This window comes from Pithys albifrons, chromosome 3 (assembly GCF_047495875.1).
Source record: "Pithys albifrons albifrons isolate INPA30051 chromosome 3, PitAlb_v1, whole genome shotgun sequence".
In the NCBI taxonomy this organism is placed as follows: Eukaryota; Metazoa; Chordata; class Aves; order Passeriformes; family Thamnophilidae; genus Pithys; species Pithys albifrons.
The window spans coordinates 6,046,282-6,072,625 of NC_092460.1; the positions used below are offsets into that span (position 1 = coordinate 6,046,282).

Consider the following 26,344-nt stretch of genomic DNA (forward strand, 5'->3'; position numbering starts at 1 on the left):
TCCAACACTGGCTCCCTGATCCATGGCAGCAGCTGACAGTAAGGTCTGAACCCCAGAACCTGCTGGCTCTCCACCTGACCTGAGTCACTTTGTTTAGGAAGAGTCTACATTGGGTAAGGGATACCTTGGGAACATTCTCTTTGTATAAATCACTGAAAAATGTGTCTGTTTTTCAGAGTTGTGTTAAAAAGTATTACTGTTCATAGAATCTCCTGAGTTAGAAGGGACCCACAAGGACCATCCAGTCCAATTCCTAGCCCTGCAGAGGACATCTCCAAGAATCCCACCACGTGGCTGAGAGCATTGTCCAAACACTCCTGGAGCTCTGTCAGGCTTGGTGCTGTGACCACTTCCCTGAGGAGTCTGTTCAGTGCCCAACAACCCTCTGGGTGAAGAATCTTTTCCTGATATCCAACATAAACCTCCCCTGATGCAGCTTCAGACCATTCCCTGGGTCCTGTCACTGGTCATAGAGCAGAATTAGTGCTGGCCCTTGTGAGGATGTTGAAGATCAAGATGAGGTCTGCCCTCAGTTTCCACTTCTCCAGGCTGACAGACCAAGTGACCTCAGCTGCTCCTTATAACTGATAGAATTATGCTTGTAATTCCCTGGAGCAATTTAGACCCCTCAGCTCTGAGGAAACTCCCTATTTCACATTTATTTCCTTAAAAACACAGCACAGTTAATAACTGTTATTTCAGTGGAGATGAGCAGTCCCTCGACCTCTGTTTGGAACCTCACATTTAAATCACTATGTATACAGTGGCAGTGTTGATCTCACAGCCCCTCAAGCCAAAATAGCTTTCTTTCACTCTGCCTATACGTTTTTCAGGGCAGAGATGCAATCGATACACGCCAAGGAGCCTGAGGAAGCCAAGAGGAACAAGAATAGTTTTTGTGGAATTGATGTCGCCGTGCATCCATTAGCCCCGCTCAGTAATTAGGAAATTAAAAGTGTCTGATTGCTCCCCTCTACTGAAGGTCACCCTCGAGGCCCTAATGTTGTCTTTAGATGCTAATTAAGAGTTTGTTGACTGCTACCAGGGCACGGCTACAATGCCAGCAGAAATCCTGTTCTTAGTCCCTGACTTATTATGAACAAATGCATGTTCTGCTCCAAAGGGAATATTTTCAGGGGTATATAAGCCTCAGGTTTATCACCACAGTTTGTAAGGCAGCAGCCTGGCTGTGCACATATACTTCACTTTGATAACACCTTCCTTCTTTCAGAGAGTAAAATTTGGTTCAGATTAATAAACCAGGGCACTCATATTATGCAGACTCACAGGCATAAGTTAGAGAGTCGATATCAAGTTTTAGCTATACTTTTTAATAATTGTTGATAACTTTGTTTATTAACAAAATCTGAGAACCATAACACAAACACAAATGTCTGTAATTAAGATAATGCTTAAAATACTCAAGTTTGGGCTTATAAGCCTCTAAGCCAATATAATGGCTTAAGACTAGTCTGCAGTGAACACCTGAGTGCAGAAAGTAGATTTGCAATCAACATGTTTATGGGCTTGGTGCTCTGAAAGGGTACAGAAAGTATTGCAGGAATGAACAGCATGAAAACCTGCACAGTGCAAGGAACTCATGAAAAGCAGTTCAATAAAATAAACAGGAAATAAATCTGCTGGAAATAGACCAAAAATGTTATTGAAAAAGTCAAAACAGGTAGTTTACAATTGATGTCATAACAAAGGGGACACCAGGACAGAGGGAAGACAAGGCACAGACTAAGGATAGTCTTTGCTTTAATTCAGATAATCACTAGGATAGTGTAACAAAACTGATGAAGAACAGAAAAATGAAGGTGGAAATAATCAGGGCATGAAACAAGAGCCTTAATAAGACTTCTGGCTGCACATATAAAATTCAATGATTGTATTTTAGATGGCCTATGAAGCATGATTTAGACATGGCCAGGATGACACAAGCTGAAGATGACACTCTTGTTAGAGGCAGGATGAAAATAGTCACAGTGGACAATACTGGAAACTGAGATTTGCCACAATGAGGAGTCCTGCTGCAGCAGTGATAAGAGGAGAAGTTTGTTCTAGCTATATTGTATTAGCCTTCAAAGCCAGATGTCACAGACATCAAGGAGACAGGTGCAGATCTTAGTGCAGGCATCACTAGGATTTGCACCAGAGACATGAAGATTTGAATAGCCAGATTACACTGGTAAAATGAGGGTTAGAAGCTTAAAAAGTATCCAAATATACCTACAGGTATTAATTAAGTCTTTAATATGGGGGGTTTTTTGAGTCCTAGAATACTGTAGATAGACTGACACATGGTAAAGCATTTCTGTAGCTGTGGCCTGTTGTTACTTAAGACCACTACATCCTTCTTCCCTTTTGACTACCCAAATGCACCTTTGTCACCTGCAGACCCAGTTACAGACCACTCACTCTTGTGCCCCTGAACAAAAGTTGTCATAACACATTTCCTACCTCAGTTGAAGAGGTTAATTTTGCCCTGGTTAAGATGAAGTGTCCTGATTAAGCATTTACTCCTTTCTTCGATGGGTCAGTTGATTCATCTGAAATCCCTCACATGAGCCATCAATGAATTTCATTTTGTAGCAGGTCCAAAGGTGCTTTTACCCATAGCCCTAGAACACAGTTATCTCCTGCCTTCAGTCTTTTGGGTAATGCTGGTGAAATGCCACTGAATCCTTGCGGTCTTACTTGATGTCTCCATCCTGCTGATGGAGTAACACAGAGATGGAAACAGCCAAGAGCCAACTGCTTATGTGGGAAAGATTTCCTCTGATACAAGACTAGCAACTTCTTCCACCACCTTTTTCTTGCCAGTTTTGTAGTCTGAGTTCCAATGTTTGCACCACCTCATCATTCTGTGATCTTCTGGAAACAGTGCCACCTTCATGGCTTTGTTTGCTCTCCCACACCCTTCCCTGCAGCCAGTCCAAGCTGATGGAATCTGCTCTGTTCTGCCACCCTGATACCTTATGAGTTATATTTTCATACTATCAGTAATACAAGTTCTGAGCTCTATCCCTTAAGTAAACACATAACCTACAGGAAACACTAATAATTCTGTGCTAAAACATACATTAAAAATATGCAGAGTATGGTCAGAACTGCTCATGTTGATGTCAGCATCTCAAAAAAATTAAAGGTGACATTTCCCTTCAAAAATTTCAACTAAAATGAAATATCTGAGTAACTGGGGGTTTTATGTGAATTTTGTGTAAGTGTTTTCAGGTACATATTTTTCCTCAAGAGGAACTCTAACAAGGCAAGTCTGAACTGATTTAAAAAGATGTACTTTCATTAGCTGGTGATTTACTACAGCAGAACGTGTGTTAGATCCAGCAGTAAAAGCAAATTAATTGAGCCAAAAATACTTTAGGAAGAAGCAATCTGAGTTATCAGGTGTTAGTAATCAAAAAAAGATTAATACAGGGATATTCATGACCTCTACCCATAAATAACCATAAAGAAAACTTCTCTCTTCAGCAAATGAATTCAAGAGAGCCTCAGAAACTGTAATTAGTATTAATTTAGCTGATTGTACACTTAGATAAGATGTACATAAAATGGTTTCAGACTTTAGGGGAAACAGAGAGCTACATACACCAATTAACAGATTTTTAAAAGACCTGGAGATAAGTAATTAATTAGAGGAACACAGGCAACAAAGGCATTCCAGCTGAAGAAGTTGGTGGCTGTGCAGACAGGAGCCAAGGAATCACTGGAAAGAGGCTGTAGGATGGCAGGAGAGGAACAGAGACTTTCCCCCCACAGTACTCCACTTGCCAACCTCAGGAGCAAGAGGGATCAGCTCACCTTGATTAAATTGAGCACAGGCCCCAAGCTAATTGTGACTTTTTTTAGGCAATCCTTTTGTCACCTGGTAGCACGTACCCTGTGCACTTCAGCTTTGAGGAGGGGAGGCACAGGCAGGCATTCTGATGAGAAAGAGGTGCTGAGGAAAAAGGCAGGGTTTGGACAAAGGCACAAAGAGAACAGAGCCCCTTGTCAGGGCACTTGCCTGGCCCAGGAGTGGTAAAGGAAAACTCTTCCCCCTCTGATTCAGACCAGGACATAACTGTGATTTTCCCATGCTCAGCTTCACTGCACCACCTGCACTCCCCGACCTAAAGGCCCTTCAACAATAGATGGATCTTAATTTTGTTCCATTCTCTCTCGAAATCTCTGAAAGGTTTCTTTCATCTTGCTTTGAAGTAGGTATTTTTAATGAACTGTTTACCAGCCAAGTCTAATTGAGCAGCATAACTACAGCAACTTGAAAAACCACTCAGAACCGCTCTAGAGATGGAAAATGACTGCAAGCCAAAAGTTGCAAGAGTGAGCAAATGAAAAACTTCTTTTTCAAAAAGGCTCCTGATGTCAGTGACTCTGTCATTCCTCCTTCTTTACAAAGTGTGTCCTTGCTCATCAGGAAATTGCTCCGTATTTGCCAGCCAGAACCAGCTTTGCTTTCTATTCAAATGGCCAGAGACCTGTCTGGGCTGCAATTATGAACCAATGTCATAATGACACAAAAATGTAATGTAACAGTTGTAACAAAGGCAAATCTAAGGAATGGCAGTTTTAATATTTCAGTAAGGTTAAAGCAGGAGTGTTAAATTATTTAGGTTCAGGAATAAGATGTAAGCACTAGAGCAATATCACATCCATACTCATATATCTTTACACGTGTAGAGGTGCTATCTATGTGTTAAATTGCAGGAGTGTGAGGTAAATTAATTTACTATGCACTTTGATCACAATACCCTCTCCTGGCCTACTAATCCATTTCCCAGCAGACTTGCACTAACATCCCAAATCACAGAACACTTTCACTGCTGCCACTAAGAACAATGCCTCACAGTTTACCTCTTTTTTTTTCTCCTCACAGATGTGGAAGTTCCCTTCCTTGAAAAATTAAGAAATATAAATTAAGTTAGGAGAAAGCATATTTATGAAACCTTTATATGCTCCACTCTTCCATATTATAATAAAGAGACTTATAAAGAGAAAATATCTTCAAATACTGACAGCTGGGCAAGATGCTGTGATGTCTGCATGTTTCTCATGGAAGGGGGAAAATGAATAAAGAACAGATGTATAACTCTGCAACTATGATGATTTAATATTGCTAATAAAGAAATAATACATATCTATATATAAATTCTTGAAAGAGCAGTAATAGTTAAACCTAATCCACAAATGTGCTCACAATTTGACATTTTAAGGCTATAGACTATTATGCCATAAAAATGCTAATTAATATATCTATCACTGCCAGAAGTGTGATGGAACCAAAATGTTTGGCAAGCTTATTGTAAAGAAAACCTGTTACTCCCTCAAATCCCCAGTCAGAGCTTCCTACCAGGAGCAGGGAATCTCCAGTCTCTCCCCAGGGAGGACAGGAGCATCCTCTCTGCCAGGCTCTGGGCATCACACACAGGAGAGGTGCTGCCAGGCTGGAGGCTCCCGAGGGCAGGAGATTTACCCCTCTGCACACCAGGCTGCCAAACAGCTGTAAATCCAAATTATGACCTATCAAAAAGCTGAACAAATGATGAACTCAAGTGCTATTTACCAGAAGATCGCCAAGAGGATTGATTTTATGGATTTGAAGCTTCTGAATCTTACCACATATAGAGGAGGGTATAGTACCAGAAATCCCTGTGGAAGAAATCCATATGAATGTGGGGAATGCAAAGCAGGAAATGAGTTGGCTTACAGTAAAGCTATGGATGTAAGGCTGTGTTCTGGACATACAAGCACTACCTTCCCCCAGTTTACCATGGCTTTGTTTACAGCATGAATTGCACTTACCCAAATATTAAATATTGACAGAAAGAGTCATGGTGTACTTAATGACACTTTGGGCTCTTTCTGCACTTGAGTCAATACATATACTTTAGAATTTGTTACAGGAATCATAATTCCAAATGTAATAAGAAAAACATTTCTAGAGAAGAAAAAAGGCAGGATAATTGATATTGTTCTCAGGTTTCATACATTTTTCCTTTATGATTTTAAGCACTACATTTGGAAAACATTATCCTTATGAGCACTGAGTTCTGCCTAGCTGTGGCCACCAGAACACAGAAGGTAAAAGTAATAGAAGTGGATATCTTCTTTTTTGGGGTGAGGGTAGACAGATAACAAAACAAGTAAAGAAAAATCATGGAATTTGAGAAGTATTTCCAGTCCACAGAGTGAGTGCATATAACCTAAGGGAATGGCAGAAGCCACGTGCCTGCAGTGGCACCTTGCAGTCCCCCAGGGAAGCAGGGGCTTTGTGGTGGTGGCTGGAGCCATGGAAAGTGTGTGCTCTGGGTCCACAGCTCAGCAGCACCACTTGCAATCTGACAGAGTTGTGCCCTAAGGGCAGACAAAGCCAGGCTGCCCTGGGGGCTGTAGGGACAAGAAACATGGAAAATGAGTGTGCTGAGCTCCTGCATTGCGTGGTGCTGCTGCCCCAGCCAGGGCAGCCACTGACACACCTTGTCAGGGCAGCTGCAAAGAGAAGTCTCCAGTGCTGTCTGGGGAGCTGCAGAAACTCTCTCTGTGAAAGATAAAATGTCTGAAGAAGGCAGCAACATCCTTATCCCCTCACAATGCTAATAGCACTGCTTTGGTCCATGACAAGCCACAGTCCCACGGGAAACACCTCGTTCCAAACTGGCACTTGGACAATGAGGAAAGATGCTCTCAGCAACAGCACAACTGAAAACATTTCAGTCTTCATCAGGACAGCAGGAATAGAGCCAGACCCCAAACCCTTGTCATGATTTGAACAACTGACTGCAAGACCTGCTCAGCTGATGGGTGTCCTGGGTTGAGCTGGCAAAGTGCCAACTGTCCAGGACAGAGTGAAAAGGGTTCCTCCTCCCCCCAACAAGCCAAGGGAAAAAAAGAAGAGAGAGAGAGGGAAAAAAAAACTTCCAAAGCCAGGTCTATGCTGAAATTAACTACATGTATTTATACAGAAAAGAGAAAATTAAGAGGAAACTACAATGTAACACACACTTACACAAGTCATGTATAACAAGAAATAACTTCCCACTTCCCAGTAAACACAAATTCTACCATTTTAACTACAAATCAGGGTTGGCAACAGCTAGGCCAAACCTGCGACAATGGGAAACTCTTGACACCAAGCTACCCATGGGAGTGACTAAAACCTTGCTGATGTGGACATCCCTCTATGGAATATATAGAGCAGACAAGAAATAAGGAAAGATAAAGGACAAAGTTATGTGAACAAAGTGAGTGAAACCAGCTCTGTGTACTAAAAATGGGTCCTTGCACGACGTACAGAGGCTTGCAATGAATATCCCTGCACCACAGAGAACATAAAGGTTAGACATGCCTGGCCATAGGCATATCCATACTTTTTCATTCTGGGAGATGATGCATTGTCCCCTTCCTCTATCCTCCTTAAGGAGTAATGAAAGGAAATGTATAAAATAACAGCAGCCATAAATAAGCAGCCTTTGCAGCAGAACAAAATTAAGCCTCCTTTTCTTACAGGATCTTTCCCGAATTTTCCATTTAGAGAAGAAAAGATGTGCTTCAGACAAAAACGGGTGTCCAAAATTGGGTGGACTTTCATTCTTTTGATGTTAAAAGAAGGAAGAAGAGAGGCAGACAGAGAATGATACAATCCAGCATAAAACCTCATGACTTAATGTTGAAAAAAAAGAAATTAGCACCCTTGACACACATCTTAGCACCCTGAAAATATTAAGCAGCATTATTATAGGAAAGCACCATTATCTTCTGTGAATACAATTCACAGGATGTTTCTCAAAACTACATCACAAACAAAGTATTTGAGCATTCACAGTATCCAGTAGCTGCCTCTATAATTTATGGGTACCATCCTATGCAAATCATTTGAAAAAAAAATGACAGATTTCAGCGGCTGTTTGTTGTTTAATCTCAGTTTGTCATGATTCAAAAAGAATTATATGAAAATACAAGGAATGTCATCCATAATGGGGAAAAAAAAAGATTCTTGGACCTTCTTAGTGGTTTTCTAAGAAACATAAATAATCACCTCTTTGTCAGCTATGAAATGAATCTACATTTTCTTTTGCACATGAAGGGCTGTCAAAACCAGTCCTAAGTGGTTTACACCCCATTCTATTTTTGATAGCAGAAAGTTGGGGCTCTGAGGTTTGACAGCTGCAGATCATCTACTGAGCTGGGTAACAACATGAAAATACATCACAGAGATGTGGGCTGGGCCTTCTACAAACATCACAGGCCTTTGGAAAGAGGTTTGTGCTCCCATCCCTCCCCCTTCCAACAAAAAAACCCAAACAACCCAAACCTTGGTGGGGTGGGTTTGAACCTGGTTGGATGTCAGGTGCCCACCAAAGCTGCTCCATCACTCAGCCTCTTAGTCTGTGTTACCAAAATTGGGATCCTGCTAAAACTGGTTTTTCCCACCAGAAGTTTGTGTTTGGGGTTTTTTTGACAAATCTATATATTTCACCAAAGGTCTCCTGGAACACACCCCCAACTCTTTCACTCTAAGTCCTAAAACTTTAAAATAAATGTGGCCACACAGGAACCCCACTACAATTCCCTCCACACTCCCAAGAACCTGCAATGAAAAAGGTACAATTAGATAAAGTTTAAATAACTGCTAGAGTCAATGATTAATATTAGATTGCACAGAGCTTCACTGCTGTCAGACACTCCTGCTTTCTCTGGAAGAGAACGGTGGTGCTGTGCAAATCAGAGCTGAGTTTACATAAAAATGACAAAAGCAGATGCTATCACTGAGATAAAGAAACTCATTTCTGATACTTTGTTAAAAAACTCCTAGAAGCATCTCTCAAAATAAAATGATATTGCAGTCTGTGTTTCCTCAAGGACAGCAAAATCGCTGCTGCAGATGTATATTAAAAGAGAAGGAGTATTGGTGTCTGACATGGATAACTGTCACCCTGACAGTGAAATGGGCTCATTAAATTAGCAGAGGTCTTGAGATGACTGAAGTCAGCAAAACACAACAGCACTGCAGACAACCACGGGTTTGTTAAAGCTTTGCTTTCCCTGTGAGCTCCTGCTTCTTCCTCACTGGACGAGGAGAGGCCATGAGCAGGGCTCTGCTGTGGCTGGTGCTGCCTTGGCCTCCTCCAAAACACAGGGAGGGAGCAAGGAAAGGAGAGAGGGAAGCCACAGGTCAAGCCTTGTGTTCCCATACAGCAGAATGGCAGGAAGGCTTTGCCTCCTGCACTGCACCGAGAATTAGTGAGCAGTGATTCAGCTTCTTCTGAAAGAAAGAAAGAAAGAAAAGCAGAACCAGCCAAAGTGCCCTTCCCAGAGGGTAAACTTCACAAGAAGTTGTTTAATAACACATCCTTTGCTTGCTGAAGCCTTTTCACATGCATTTAGTTCTCAATGACCGGCATGGGCCACCACTCCAGATCCCAGCTGCCTGCACTCAGCCCCAGGGGCAGATCTTAGACCTGTCTTGTCCATCTCCTCCTTCTTCTGGGCAGGGTTAAGTGCTGTCTCAAAGTCCATCCAACCTCCCATAAAGCACCACCTTACCCATGGAGACTGGGAGCAACAGACTGGCCTTTTTTGCTGTCTCACAGCAAGCAAAAGAGAAAAATCCTGATGTTCCATCCTTGCTCTCGTAGTTATTTATTCAAAATGAAAAACTGAAGAGGTATTGGAAGTTACCAGTCAAGTCTTAACTCCACAGCTGTATTTTGGGAAGAAAGATGAAGGTCAACCCCTACAGCACAAAATGGTTTCTGGTTAGAGATACTCTGAATTAAATCTATTTAAGGAAAGAAGTAGTACATCTCTAGGTGCTTTTTTTATTAATTTAATCTGGTTTTCTCCTAGCTGCTCTTTCAGTGTTCATAAATTTGTCAAATTGGTTCAGATTTTTTCTTTTGTTTTTCTTTTCTTTTCCAGTTAGTCAGAAGAACAATCAAGTTGTTCTAAACTAATTTCAAAATGTAAATACTGCACCAAACCAATACTTGATATCTTGCTTTGGCTGTGATATAAAAAAATTTATTATTTACACTGCTTTAGTCACACAACAAAAGGAACACTGCTTTGCAAAATGTAGACTGTTATCCTGTATTCCATCAAACTGCAAAAATAAACAAAGAATTGTCACAATAGAAAAGAAAATCTGTTACAATTACTCAAGCACATGAAAGCTTATCACCACAAGAGATTCGATGAGCATTTTTTACATTAATTCATCAGCACCGATGGAATCAAGTCCTAGTTTGATTCTCTCAGGCTAACAAGAGCCTCTGAATATTCCTGCAAGGCAGGCAATGGACATCAGCTGATGCTCAGTCACCTTTTCATTGCATGAAAGGAAATGCATCCTCTGGAAAAGGACCCCTTGCCAGGACTCCCCAGTCCAAACAGGTGGCCCCGGGTCTGGACTGAGGCATTGGGTTCATGCTGTGCCTCTTTGAAAGCAGAGAGTCCTGACAGGGCCTCCGAGCTTCTGTGTTGCCAAAAGAAAGATAATTATGGAGAAGACCTTTCCCCATCTTGGAGCTTTCCTAGTTTCCAAAAAGTGAGAATTAAAATTTCTGCAGTCAAACTGAACAGCTGTAGTCCAAAAATGGCCATTAGTAGGGAAGAACATGCAAGACCCTAACACATCTGGCCCAAGAGAGTGTGTGTTCCCACACCTGTGGCTGGACCAAATAAGGCATCATTCACAGCTTATTTTCCATTCAGAATTCCCAGTGCACAGTCCTCTTTTGGGACAGTTCTTCCTGGTCTTCACCCAGATCAATCTGTGTTTTTAGAAGAAATCAAGATTTTAAGGTGGGGATTTTTCACAATTGCAGCAATAGTCTGAATTTTTTATTTTTTAAAAAAGGCATTATTTATCTTGACACAAGTTTTCATGCTGCTGTAGCTGGCCTGCAAGTGCACTGAGATAGTGGGCAGCTAATATTTGCACTTCAGACACATTTCAGAAAGTGCACTGAGTTGTGCAGAATCCACATTACTGCCTGTGAAGGATTGGAATCATGGCACTGAACTCTGGTGGGGAGCAAAGTTTTCAAGTGAAAAACATAGTTAAGGAGGAGTCTTTGTCCTAAGACAGCACAATCTTTTCATCTCTTACAGGAAGCAATTAACAAGTCCAAAGCTCCACAATGGAAGCAAACCCCGCATTGCCTGTTCAGCTCAGAGCCTGGACATGGGACACATTCACTGCACAATGTGCTTGTCAACTGAGCACCAGTGAGTGAACATGAAGGCTCTTTACACCCCTCAGCTGGGGCAGTCTGAGAGATCACAGCTTAAGCACCACAAAGGTTTAAGCCAGTGTGAAGCTGCCTTACAGCAAAGCACTCGATTCCACGAAGAGGGAGCTGAGAGGCTCCACGATCCATCACCCAGCACAGCAACACTTGTATGTGCACATCAGGCCATTCCAAGGACAGAGCACCAGGGATGGGACACCTGCTCTGGGTACCAGCTGGGAGGACGGTGCCAGGCAGCCACCAGCCTCACTTGGGGAGACTGAGTAAGGAACAGAGTAAAAAACCTCAGTTGTTTACATCTCAGCTGCCATAAAACTGATCATGGTGGGGATCTGTCTCCTCAGAGGGTCTGTTCCATCTGGATGCCACACAAGGGAATTGACTGTCCCTGAGTTGGCCATAAAGAGAAAGAAAACCAAAAAGAAAGGCTGCTGTTGGTTGGGTCCCTGTAAACCTATGCTGTCTTTATAGCAATAATGATGTTCTGGGACCTGTATATTCCATCAGAATATTGAATATTCCTTCTGAAAAAGACATATTTGAGTTTTGTTCATATCTTTGTTTGGTTTATATATGAAACCTGGACACAAAAGTACTTTAAAATCAGAGAGGATGCAGTTTACAGTAAGATCTCTGTAACTTAAGATACTCATTAATATAATGCATTATATGGAGAAAATTATTTTTCTATAGTTACATTTAAGAGCCGGTTTGCAGTTTAAACTCTGTATAAATTTCCTCTAACAGCCTCTGATTCATAGATTCTGTCAGAACTAAGGGATAATCTCTTCTCACCTGTAAAAGAACACAGCCCCTCAGATGTAGGGAGCAGCATACTAAAGACACACAATCCTCCTCAGAAGGACTTCAGGATAAATGTGATACTGCTTTGTAGCTTGTTTCCATCTCTAGACACTATAGATTACACCTTTTCCTTTGATAGTTCAGAAAACAAAAAAAGAAACATGAGAAATAATTTGTTTTACATCAGAACAGGGTTTAGGGGGGACTTGCATAGCCTGAACCTCAGTGGATTAAAAGTGTTACAAAGAACTGCAATACCACGTTGCTCATAGAAGGTGTATCACCACTAAATACTGCAGCAAAAGGCAGTTCACAGCCAATTAAACACACTAAAAAGTCAAGGAACTGTTTTACTAGAGGAAGCCATCAGATGATTTACAACATCCCTCTAATTTGCACCTATTTTTATCACCAGCATTTGTTCATTTTCAGAACCTGCCCTGCTCAGTCAAGAATTTGCTTTACAGATTCTGCATCACCCTGTCTGACCAACTTGCTTATTGTCTGTGGTAACACCATGACCTCAGCAAGGGGCATGACTACACCACAGGATGGAAATAGGGAGAAATTTTGAAGGTGTAAGGGAGGAAAGTTTGTTTCCAGCACAAACACACAAAATCAAAGCATAAAGGCAGAGGGGGAGGAAGTAAGAAACCCCTAAGAGAGTATATTGTCTTACACTTTGCAGATTCAGGCACAAAGTACCTGTGACATGTGTTCCTTTGGAATATTCTGATCAGTTTTTCCTGTGGGTGAAAAAGGTTATGAATTATATTTTCTTAGAAAACACAAACTGTGGTGTCAACATCAGGAAGCAGGAAATGTATTTTAGCATTTTAAATCTTTTAATGGAATAACTCCATTTTGATTCTTTCTAAATAGAAATGATTTAAACTATTTGCTTCAACAAAATATCACTGGTGTTCTCATTGGGATGAAATTAAGTGGAATTTTGTTGCTCAAACACCACATCAAGGTGCATTGATTAAAAGGAGGAGGTTCAGAGAGCCTTTTCCAAAAGTGAGAGCCATAAGAGCTTATATGAAGGAAGATTTAGAGAAAATAAAGGAAACATTGAAAGAAAGGGAGACAAATTTAGAAATAGACAAAGTAGTGAGGGGGAGAGAAAAAAAAAAGATTGAAACACTAAAAACCTGGAGAAAACAGCAGGTTATCTGCCTACATTGTGGATCTCGCACTAAATTGCAGTCTCTGTGTTCGGTGATCTCCCAAGGGTGGTTTGGGAGGGTCGGAAATACAACGTGCCCAGGATGCTCATTGCCCACAGTCTGCTCCCAGTAAAGGCATCTCAAAATTCCCTTCCTATGACACTGTTTCAGCTCTTCTTCACACCATCCTTTGAGTGGGGGACTCGGCAGAACTCACACCTACCTTTTAGGACTGAAAAGAGTCCAACCAGGCTCATAAAGGAACTGGAGTAACAATGACAAGCATGAGATAAATATCTAATAACCGCTGTCAACTCATTCAGTTCAGCCTGTTATCAACAGTAGGAGATCAGCATTAAACAATTACCCAATTCTGCCCTCAGGGAAAGAGGGAAATGCAAAACATTTCCACAGAACACACTGAGGAAGGTACATTCCACCTGGACAGCATTTCCCCTGCCTGGCAGCGTGCTGTGACACGGGCACACCTGCTGCAGGATCAGTAATGCTTTTCCCCAGTTCTGCCCAGCTATGAGCCCCATCCCTCCCCTCTGCTGCGGATACAGACGGGTTTTATGGGACAGAGGGAAGGTCCTGATGGAATGTAGTCCTGGGAAAGCCACGAGCTCCCACCGACACTTCCCACTTCCCAAGCTTTGCTGCTCATTTCCATAACGTCAAAGGATTTTGGTACAAATGTCAAAGGAGGGCACAGAAAAGCGTCTCCTTGCTCTCAGGCACTGAATAATCTCATTTAGGCAACGATCAGTGGTGGTTTGGCTTTAATTTTCTCTTCCTAAGTCAGCACTCAGACACTCAGGGCTTTTGTCTACTGCAGTTATCAAGGCATTTGCATGCACTAATCCATGACAAATGGTTTCATTCGATGCACATCTGATTTCCTTGCCTGCCAAGCAGAAAGAGATAATAGAAATACCAAGAGAAACTAAATGAGAACTAAAGGAATCATCTATTTGTTGGAGAAACTCAAAACAAGGTTAAGATAAACACCACCCAGGCAGCTGACTTGATGGAGAAAGCACTGAGCTTTCAGCCATGGAAAGACAGTTTCTAATTACCTGGGGGAACAAAAATGCTGCATTTTAAAACCTAAAAAAAGATTATATTGCTACAGCAATAATTACACTACAGATGTGGGAGCTGTCTTAGGCACTGCCACTCTCTGTCATATCCTGCCCTGACATAAACCAATTGCAAACTCAAAACCCTGGGTTAGCTTCAACTCATCTCTGAGGTTTTTTGTTTAACACACAATAGTGACTTCCAGCTGACTGACCACCCAAATTTGAAAACATTCCATGCAAGTAATCAAAAAGAGGAATTTAATGAGCTAATGACAGTCACAGTAAACAGTGTTAGTGCAGCCCTGATGGCTTATGATTTAAGCAAGATTTCCCCCCAGATCTCTGCTGTTTAACCAAAGGTGTATCCTTGACAATAAAAAGGGCAACTTCTGAAAACACTAGATGTTCTTTAATTGCAGTGCTGCTCTAGAGCAAAAACAGCACTGGTACCAGCCAGAAGGACACACAACACCTTCCTCATGTTCATGTTGGTGTTGGATTTGAAGTCTGGGAGGTCTTGATTCCTCTTGGGAAGGAGACAGCGACTGGCACGTCTGAGTTTATGCTTCCAGACAGCATTTCAGTGACCTTACACAGTCAATGAGGAATATCAAAATAAGGAAGGCATAAAGATATCAAACAACTTTTTAAATTACAGTTTCAACTTGGGAAACTGATTCCTCATTATAAAAATAAAAAAAAAGAAAAACAAACCAATAATAAAACCACTGACCAAAACAAAAAAACCCACAACAAATATTAAGTCCTTAGAATTTTCTACTCAGCTTCAATTTTAACATTAAAACAGGAAATAGAGTGGTGTTCAAAAGCTGTAAAATTAGTCAATTTTGAAACTTATGCCAGAAAACATAGAAATTACTATGTCATAGAAATACAATGATATATTGTATCAATTATAGGAAATATTTGCCTTGTCATATTTTAGTGTATTTTACCCTCCTTATCCACAGCACTTCAGCCAGACAAGAAATACATTTTTCAAAGCATAGTGTTCTAAACACCTTACTGATATTTTCAGTATTGCTTGATCCCATTTCCGTATGTTTTTAGGTTTTATTTAAATTCAGAATGTGAACATTTACTTCTTGCTACATTTGTCAAGGCAAACATACAAACTAGAGATACTTCTCAGCTCTTGAATCTGTTAAAAATCACTACCATGTTCCTGGTGATTCCTGAGCAGCATGTAGGGAAAGAGGGGCCAACCAATAGGTCTCCTTCATTTATGCATGTTCTTTTAAGAAACAAACATATAAATCAATGAAACCGATTTTGCAAATAAACTGTCCTTGCTTGCTCCCAAACACTTAATTAAACACCATTAACTCTAGTTTGTTTTGGCAACCAATTAATGTCATGATCAAATATAAATAGACTCTGCAAGAAAAGATTATAATTAATAAATCCTGAACAACACAGTACAATTGCACTGAAGCCTTGCTTGCCAGAAATATTTAACAGCAGTTTTGGAGACCATTAATGAAGACACTAAAAAAAATAATAAAGTTTTATCAGAGTGTGTGCAGTTCAGATCCTGAGGCTCTTGCCTACACCCAAGGCTGATCTGTAGAGCCTCTGTTTACAACACAGAAAATCACAGCCCCAGGTTCCCCACTTTCCAACAAACTGACATGTATGTTCATAGTTTTCCAATCAGGTTCTTCATTGATATGACCTTCACTTGCATGCAATTTATCTGCAAAGTTGTTTTGCTCACTGTGTTTTAGTATGTTAACAATGAAGTCTCTCCATTCAGGTTTGTCATTTACAGAAAACAAAATTAATCCAGTAGGAGCTTTGGATTATGCAAGAGGATGGATTAAAAGCATTCTTTGTTCTGAACCAACAGCTCTCCTAGTAATCAAGAGACAAGGATCACTATTTAAGCTGGTTTTTAATTACTTTTTCATTCAGTGAGAGTTAAGGTGCATGATATACAAATAAAACTTCTCAGTTCATGGAAGAAATATTTATGCACCATTTCAAAAAGCACCCAGCCCACGTGGCTCGGGGAGAGCAGGTTATTCAGCAGATTACTTATGGCTCAAAGACAAGCCACCACAATAAGAGCACCCACCTCAGATAACAGATAGTCTGTGTACTTGGTGATTCTCAAGGAATCACTTTCACATCATCCAAAAACCAGTAAAATCAATCCTCCACACTGCCATCAATTCAGTTCCCAAGTAAAGCCGTTCTCTCAAAGTAAAATAAGGATTACGATGGAATACCAGGACACAGTTATTGATTATTGCACCAGCAAGAGTCATCCTGCACCTCCTGCCACTGAAGTGACCTTTCAGGAAGGGCAGAGACTGGTTCTTTACCCACTGTGAAGGAAAATGGGAAAACTGTTATTCTAAAAGAAATACAGAAGGCAAGAGAGAGATGTCAGAAAACAATCTTCTAAATAGAGCGTAGAAATATGAGTCACAGACACACACATTGGGCTTTGCAACTTCATTCAGCTTAATTTACACCCCCAATTCCCCATTGTGCATCACTGACTGAGGCTCATAAATTTAGACTCCAACTGTGCTGCAGCCCTCGTGGTCCCTACCTAGGGTACAATGAACAGAAATCTCCAGCATCACTACCATGCAAAATAAGTTTAGCTGGAGAGAACTGCTCTGCATAGAGCATCTGAGAAAGGAAAAAGTGCTGAATCCCATCAGGAAAATGAATCTTGCTCACAGCAAAGGTTAGTTTCACAACACAGTGGAAACGACAACATTCAAAAGGAAATACAAAGATTATAGACAAGATAGGGTAAAACAATATGAAACTTAATGGGAGAAAACACATCTGTCTTATGAGGAAATGCACTTGGATATTGCCTTTTAAAATATAAATGAGCCTTGGATAAAGTAAGCTAATCATTAAAGGTAGGTTTCTGATGCTATCAGCAGAAATACTTCAGCACAGAGCGACATTGTTTGCTTTTGGGGCTTTTAATTGTAGGTGCCAAATTTTCCTTGGGACTTCACCACCATAGTATGAATTTTCACAGTCTTTAATGCCAGGGCAGTGAGCTCCAGATAGCGCCATGCATGGAACAGTCCCTGCATGACTCACCAGCCCCAAGGCTGCACTCACAGCTGGAGGCTCAGCACACAGGGTGGATGAGGATGCTCGGGGCCAGAGCAGCAAGAGATGCTTTTTGGACCCTGTTTCCCCAGGACAGCTTCTGTCGCACCAAGAGGGACATGCTTTGCCCTGCCTGAGTGTGGCTGCAGAGAAGGTGAGGGAGAGCTGAAGTGGCTTCTGTGGCATCAAGGGGGACATGCTTTGCCCTGCCTGAGTGTGGCTGCAGAGAAGGTGAGGGAGAGCTGAAGTGGCCCAGGATGGGGAGCAAGCCCAGGAGGAAGGCAGAGCCCAGGGGCTGAACTTCAACACAGGCACTGCCAGTGCAACCCACACTTGAGGGAGTCACATCACAGCTCAAAATAGCACTGTGAGCACCTTGCCATTGCTCTTTTGCATTGTGTGTGCCAAGAGGGCGATCCCAGGGAAGGCAGCAGTGCCCCCAGCAGCTCCCGGGAGCCTGGCTGGGCACAGCAGAGTGCCCAGCGCCCCAGTGCACACCTGGGCCACACTGCCCTTCACAGCCCATCGAGCTGCAACACCTGCTCCCCCCCAGACTGCCTCATCTCCCCGGATCAGAACGAGGTGTCATGCTCAGCAGCATGACTGGAGACAGCTTTCCTCCACCTGCACAGAGCTGAGAGTGTCCCAGCTGCGCACCCTTCTCCTCTTGCCTTTGACCCTCCAGTGAGCACTGGCAGCTTCCTGCCAATGCCCACCTACCCCTTCCCCTTTACCTCAATGGGCTCTCAGGTAGTCTGCAGGCCCCCCAAAATACCCCACAGTAACTGTCTGCAAGCACACCCTGTAGCCATGCTGGTTATGTTTTGGAGGCTTGATTTTTCAGAAAAACTAAAAAAAAAAAAAAAAAAAAAAAAAAAAAGCAAAAAAACTAAACAAATAAACAAAAAACCCCAACAAAACAAAAATCAAAATTACAGTGTGCAATACCTCTGATAAAGTCTGCAGCTGTAAACAAGCACATTACACAAGCACAGCAGGCATTTATTGCTATCCTGCTTCTAGAATTCCTACCTCTACCTTAAGAGTTGAGTTTGTTACATCAGTTCTCTGTCCACACACACCCAAACACATTTTTGAAGTGACCAGGAAGACAGTAGGTAGCTCCAGGTTGGATTTCTTTACTTAGCAGTGGGTAGCTTCACATTTTCAAGAACAGCCTGTGAAGGCCAAGTGTGTACAATGCAGGAACCACAAGAGAAGTGACTTCCAGTGAGTGACTGAACAGCACATTGTGAGCAGGGTTTTCTGATTGTGAGCAAACCAGGACACTGTGGTGCTTCCTGTGCATTTACTGGTGTCAGTGAAAACTGAATCAGACCTTAAAGGTTAATTTTTCTTTTTAATTAACAGCAAGAAACACAAGTTGCCACCTTTGATGCCCATGACAAGATCTGCTGGGTACTGGCTGTGTTGCTGCACAGCAGTTTGGACACTCCACCGAATGCAACAATTTGCATTCACATCATGTCATAAATGAAACAATTATGGCTAATCACAGAAACTGTGTACTTTTATACACTAACTTAGGCCCACACTTGCTTCCCTCAATACCAAGAGCAAAAATCCCGTTGAATCCCTCTTCCAAATCTCAATTGTTCTACAAAGACCAGACACATTTTATTTACACTTTTTTTTTAGGCATTAAATTCAAACTAACACTCTTGCCAGCCTGTTTTGAACTGAATAGCCACATATATGGGGCATATGAAAATAGCAGACCTTTTGAAATGTGAAAATATGTGATTTCCCCCCAAGGCTACAAAAATCAGTGGGAAGGCCAAGATCAGAACTAAGACATTTTTTGCTCACAGCCACAGACTCCAGTTTTTGCAAAATGCTGTCTACTGAGAAACATGCTCAGAGCATCCTTAGGTGGATGCTGCTTGTTAGTTCATGCAGAATAGCTTTGAGACTGATTTTTCTACCTCATAATATGAAGTACAGAGAAACACTTCTTGGGATGATTTCTAATGGCAGTATCATTAACTACTGTCACAAAAAAGGCACTTTATGTTCAGTATCATAAAATTCCAGCCTTGATTCAGTCCATGATTTCTTCCTCTGAATAGGCCTATTTTTAATTGACATATTTGCAAATGTCAGCATTGCTAAAGTAGGTACAAGTTTCTGCTTGTGTCTTTATACATCTTTACACTGTATACAAGACTAACTTCGTGTGTGCCTAATTCATTTGCACAAACAGGTGAATCCCATGTCCTTTCAAGCAGCACATGGCCAGTGTTGTCCACTGAGATTAAATTACAGCTGATGCACATCATAATTATGGAACAAAGCCAAAATTTTGTCAAGAATTACATAATTGAAAGAGTGATGTTTGTTTTTTACTTTTTTTTTAGAACTTGAGTCCTGTACTTTACTGGTATCTTGTCTCACCAAATGCCAGCATCTACTTCCTACCTCTGGGCAGGGTCAATCCTGTCAATCAGATGATCAATGAACTATCACAGGCACTCAGATAACTCTGCAAATCACCACCTGTCCTCTTTAACCCTCAGGCCAATTCCACAGCTGTACAACTGAGTGTATCTTAGAGTCTAAAACAGCCACTGTGGAGATCTTTTTATTACTACTATTTTTCTTAAATCACACAGAAATGACATGCTTGGAAAAAAAGATGGAGACTTGTTTCCACATAAAGTTATTTCCCATGAATGCTTTCACACATCCTTTGCCTAACATGATTTTCATGAAAATGAAATATTGTCATAAAAAACCTGCAGAAAACCATGTGTATTACCCAAGGGGAATTACACTGCAGTGGTTTTCTGCTGGTTTACTCTAAAGTCTCCTCCTTCTTGCCCATCCAAGTCAGAAGGAACAGGCACCAATATTTAAGAGCACTAAAGAGCAGGATTCAAACTTCTCATCGTGTTAATGAGACAAGAAAGAATTAATGAATAGGCACAAATAATGCAGCATCATTCATCTTATGAGCAAGCAATATTTACTATGCCCTTACTACCTTGCCCACCTGCCAACATTTCACAGAAAATAAAGCTACAGTCAATCACAAATACTGTCATGTAAAGCTGTTTATCACATTTGTTTCCAGGTTCATACCTTCTGCTAAGTCATCTAACTGAATAAAGATGCACTGAATTATAAAAATGAAAAATTATACTACAGTGACAGGAGGCTTTAAGCTTTTGTGATTGCACAGTGTGTAGGAACCTATCTCAGCCTATTCAGACACTTGCTTAAGAAAGTTACAGGGAAAGAAAAAGAACAAGCTCAGAAATCTCTGATGATAAACTAACCTTTTTATATATTGCCCTTGATTTCCAGAGTTTCAAAACTGGATTACCACAGTAGTCCAGATGGATATATTCACGTGCTAATCCACTGAGTTCAGTTCAAGTTTATTATGCTAAATACACTCCAAGAGGATTTTATCTTTTACCTGCACCTTCCTGTGCTCAGTGAGACTCTTCTATTCATCAAGTATGAGAAGCACAAGATGGGGTGGAACCTGCCTTTTTAATTATCTTGTACCAAAGTGGCCCCACAATGGAGCTGAACCGCTCAAATTCTCTTATTTTACAGCATCTCATTATCTATGGAAGACCACAAACTGAAAGAAAAGGTATGCTGAGCATGCTATTGATTACAGCTATATTTGTCATGATTCAATAAGTTGAAATTTCATATACCAAATATTAAATTACTGAAATTATGCCCTAGCTCATCTGCATCCATTTTTTATTCACTTTTATTTGGCTGAACATTTTAGTCTTTCTTACACTGTGACTAACTAAAAGTAAATGACGCATTCCTAATATTATAAATATGAAAAATAGGGTGTGCTCAGGGACTGCAGTTGAATACATTAAAATCACTCAGTTTGCTAGTTAACATATTTCCATCCCTTTTATGTACAACCTTTCACACTCAGCTGGCAGACTGCAAATTCATGGCCTTATAAAAAACATGGTCTTGATTTTCTGTTGTGACAGCAGAAATTGTCCAAAATATCTAACAGTTTCCCTAAAGGACACTCACGAGCTGGCACTTCCCAGGTGCAGCACAATCTGAATTCGAGGTGAACATCATGTCAAATTCCACTCATCTGTCAATGTAGTGGATTATTTCTTGAGAGACTGAAATTGGCTGCCTGGGATCAGAACACCATCAATCTTATCCGTGTAGGGTGCGAGAAGCTGCCTGAGCCAGGCTCGCAGGAGGGAAAGCTTGGCTGCCTCTAAGTAGGTGATGAGGCAGCTGTAAAACCTTCCTTCTATCTGTAGCACATCTCTGAGTGAAAGATTTTGTCATTTTTCACATTTCCCCAACATTTGGTATGCATTCAGTGTCTTACTGTTCTTGCTTCATAAAAAAAAGTGATTTTTCAAGCTTAGGCAAATGTTGCAGAGCTCTGGATGTGCCCAGTTCTCATTTTTTCTCATAATGTCACTTGTTTCAACTGATTCCCTAAAACGATATTACATTTTCCTTTTACATATCTGTTTAGCTGGGCTGTTTTTTCCCATTTCCTTCACTAGGGACACACTCAAATAACCAGCAGCATTACTGACAATTGCATTGTAATAAATCTCTGCAAGTCCCAAATAAGACTCTCACAAACACAAACTTCAAACACTCTCAAACTTCCAGTGTCAGCTAGTAAAGATAACATTCTTGGTCAAGCTGATGTTCTAACAGAGGTACTGAGAGCTGGGCTAGCAAAGATTTTGCTCTATTCCTCTACATCATACATGTTTTATTACAATAAACAAGACAATGCCAACACTTGTGACTTCTGGGCAAGAAATGTACCTGGGAAAACTTTAAGGTTGCTAAAGACCTGTGGTTCAAGACCATCTGTCTTTGAAGGGATGTCATCAAATCAGAAAGCATGAAAGTATTAATTGCCACATTGTTAAATGATTCATCACTGTGAGTTAACATTTTCCATCTTTCATTTCTAAAGCTCCTAAAACCTTTCCCACCTTTCTTTGGATTCAAATTTGTTCAGTGACACTCCTGGCCCATCTAATTTTAATCAGATGATAATGCTGTGCTAGAATATGCCAACACCTCAGTTTTTAGCATAGCCCATTCTTCAAAGCACAATTAGCAGTTGAAAAAGTTACGTGATCCATTTCTATTAATAAAGACACAATAAAACTACTGATGTTGTGTCCCTGCAGATCCAACAGTCAAAGTGAACTGTGTTCTCCACTGATACCCTGTGGGATTTATTCTGGTTTTACAGGCATTTAACTCCATTGAAAGACAGGCCCAAATTCTCCTGTGGGCTGTAATTTTACCTCTGAAAACTGATGGGATTGCAAACTTGAGAACCTTAAAATAAGAGAGTCTCATTTATGCAAACATCTGACCTCCAGTAAACACAGGTGACCATGAGTGAGATTTGGTGCCAGTGTTTGAAGTAACAAACCCACGTCCAGTACGGGTCAGATAACTGCAAAGTTATCAAACCTGTGCTTGTCACATGTCTGAGTTATACACCCACTCCAGAACTTCACAAAATCAGGAGAAGGGGGGATAGAAATAAGGACACAGGAACTGAACACACAGTTACCCAAAATGGAATTCTTATGTTGGGAAATTGTTAGAAAATAACATTAAAGGATGACTATTCCAACATCGGATTGGCAAAGCACAACACACATCATTAGATTGACCAAAAAACAGATGCTGTGCAATATAAAGGCAAGCAACTCATACAATTTAAATGATAAAAAGAATTTTGATTACTCAGTCATTTATCAAGACAGACAGAGCACGGGCAGAGAACCTGCAATCTCACGGCATCCCACAGCTGATCTCAGTCCTACCTGGTCTGTGCAGGTGATGCTGCTGGAAAGTGTGATGGAGGGACCCCTGACAGAGCAGCATTGCACAGGCACTTATCCACAAATACAGGACCCAGGACATTGCAGAGACCACTGCCATTCTCTAAACAAAATATTAAACAGATGTTATTACCCAGTGCTTTACAGCACACAGAATAGTCAGATTCCATTACAACAGTATTTTTGTTTTATTTCTTTTTCACTCCTTTTGCTAAATGTCTTTTGATTACTATTCCCCCTGCAGGATGCAATTGTTGTACAACAAAGGTCATGCTCAAAGAGGACAGCTGAGGTAACAAGACTTCAACACAGGAGCCTGGATAACTTTAATAATTCAGTGGTAAAAATCAAACTGTAATAATCTGAGGACTAAAATAAAGCACAATGCAAAAAGAAGTTGGGAAATATTCCCAAACTGATCCATAGCTGAATTGACAAGGGAGTTCAAAAACATAAATTACAATAAATCACAGTACCAGCTGAAAAAACCCCCACGATGTCCAGGCAGTATCAAAGCAACTTTGAATACATTACAGGAAAGCATAAAACATCTTCAGCTATCCAAGATGAATTGCAAAAAGACTCCATGCCCAAAACTGGAAGGCTGATACTGACCCAGAAGCTGACAGTTTATTGTTTGTATTTTTACTTTTGCAAGCGTTAATTATTAATCATTCTTCTGTCTACCAAACAAAGTAATTGTTTCTCAGAATTATGTTCTAATCCTCAGATGCAATCAGCTTCCTTTTGTTCGACCTGTGCATGTACAGGGACTGGAGAATGGCCAGGCTGAATTTCAGACGTGTTCTGTAGAAGACTTGATGTTTTCACAAAGCAGCTCATGTCAAAATTTTATAAACATTCCTGTCACAAAGGGAAACAGCAATTCCTTTGTCTGCTGGTGCTGCCATACTTGGCTGTCCGATATAGCCAACTGTGCTTTTTCATACTTGTGGTCATGGTTGTCCTAACTGGCCAAATTTCCCTCTGACTTGTTAACTTGGACAGCTCTTTCTCAATGCCTGTAAGGACTGGGAGCTTTGCAAGGCTCAGCTACGCTACACATCGTCCAGTTCCCTTCACAGCACCTTCTGCTGCATTTCATGTGGCCAAATTAATCAAACTCCAGGCACTCTCCTCGTTCAGCCAATGACAGGATGCTGTTCACTATCTAATAACCCAATCAGCTGAACATCATTTTCATGGAGTAAGAAAGACTTTAAAAGATGAAATCTCTCACATGGAAAGACCATGTCTTAAAAAAACCCTAAAAAATAAAAAGTCTCTCTGTGATATCAAGGGGATTTCTGCAATATGAAAATTAACAGTATTAAAATAGTCAAATACAGTGGTAGTAAAATATATGCATATAAATTTAAATTTTTTGCCCCTGATTTTAAAGCAGCAGAGTCTTTGGGAAGATTTTTAAGTCTAATTAGCTAAAATGAACCACATAAACTGACAAGTATAATTAGTAGAGAATACCAAAACATCATTTTGATCAGCATGAGGCTCTTTCCTTTCTCTGAACTGAGTGCTTGATGCACTGCTTAGCGTATAATTAATTTCATTTCCAACTGTTTGCTTTGCAGTATACAATGCACTTTTTCTCTTCTCTTTTTAGACCTATTTATCTTGCAAAATAGATTCAATCCCCTCAGATCAGGGAGCTCCCAGTAGGCTTCTCGTGTCTTCAGGAATTAATGCCTTGTTGTATGTGATGCTCCCGTGTTTTTATACCACAGGGTAAGAGGGGAAAGGTGAACTCTCACATAGGGAGATTTCAGCTATTCAGGTTATTTAAACTGAACTTTAAAAAACCCCGGCAAAGAGCGGGGCAAAGCCAAACTTCCACAGCCTGCTAAATGCTCCTGTGTCTTTCCCCCAGCATCCTATTCTTAGCACATGGACTTCCTTAACCCTCTGAGGCTTAATTATTAGCTTTTTTTCAGTAAAAAAACCTCTCTCAAAGCGCACTATTTCAAAGTACCTTTGCTCAAACACCAGCATTTCTTACGAGCATTTCTTCACACACTTGTTTGCAAACAAGGTGCTGTCACATACACACTTTTACATACAGATCATCTTATCATTAGTAAAGAAACACAGCAGTGAGTATTTTCCATTTATGATCTGGTGAGTTCCAGATCTGCTTTCTGAATCTTAAATCCTGAAGAAGCTCCTTACCTGAGTAATCCAACCAAGAGCAGAGCACTCTAGTAGTGTTCATCGGAAAGATCTAATACTTTTTTAAATCCATCTGTATCACAATAAGGGATTTTTTAATAGCTTCCCAATAATCTTCTTTATCAGGATTAAAAGTAGGTGGGGGGGAAAAAAAATCTCTTTTTCGTTATAAATCCTGTTTCCAGAGTAAAGAAGACATCTGAGCTCTCAGACTCTGCCGTCAGAAAAGTGGCCAAGGTTTGAGGGGTGGAAACCTTCTCATTTTCACCTTTAAATCATCTCCTAGCATCACCTTCTGCTTGACGAGACCTTTGCAGTGATCTTGAGATAATTTGCAGCTTCCAGGACACTTGAGGACGAGGAGCAGTTTGTGTGTGAGGGCAGAGCAGGCTGACTCCGGCGCGGGCAGTGCGGGAAGGCGGCGGCTCCAACCCTGCTCTACGATGCTGAACTACCGGAGCCTATTTCAACACATCCCTGCTCGGGAAAGTATCACATGCCTTAAAGCGACACAGCCTTCGGTGACAAGCCCCAGCCAGGCACTCGCCAGCGACTGGAGCTGCATTTAAATACCGGCACGGAGACTGTGCCCGGCGCGGAGGAGCCGCTCCGGCTGCGAGAGGCAGGGAGGGATGAATGAATGGGCAGCGGGAGGATGGACCAGCGCTGGTGGGAAGGCAGAGCTGATGGAGAGGTGAGGGACGGAACAGCCAGGAGCGGGCTGGGGACGCGTTAATTCCGTCGGCAAAGGCTTTAATTCTCCGGCATTGTTCTTGCACTTATTCACAAGAAGCAAGTGAGACTTAAGGGAGTCTCCTTTCTTTCACAGAGAGCAGCACATGCTTGTGAACAGGGAGGGT

At 41.2% G+C, this 26,344-nt stretch overlaps 1 protein-coding gene across 2 annotated transcripts in view; it reads right to left on the minus strand.

Moving 5' to 3' along the window:
• TAFA1 (TAFA chemokine like family member 1) overlaps positions 1 to 25,964 on the minus strand; it is a 228,840-nt gene extending 202,876 nt beyond the window's left edge. The window contains exons 1-2 of one of the 2 annotated variants that reach the window (XM_071549683.1): positions 25,753 to 25,964; positions 23,280 to 23,400 (exon numbers count right to left, since the gene is read on the minus strand). In XM_071549683.1, the coding sequence (XP_071405784.1) occupies positions 23,280 to 23,400; positions 25,753 to 25,773 (142 nt within the window). In that variant the 5' untranslated portion in view covers positions 25,774 to 25,964. Of the gene's footprint in view, positions 1 to 23,279; positions 23,401 to 25,484 lie in introns of both variants that reach the window. The other variant, XM_071549684.1, reaches the window with a different exon arrangement.
• Between the last annotated feature and the right edge of the window lie 380 nt (positions 25,965 to 26,344).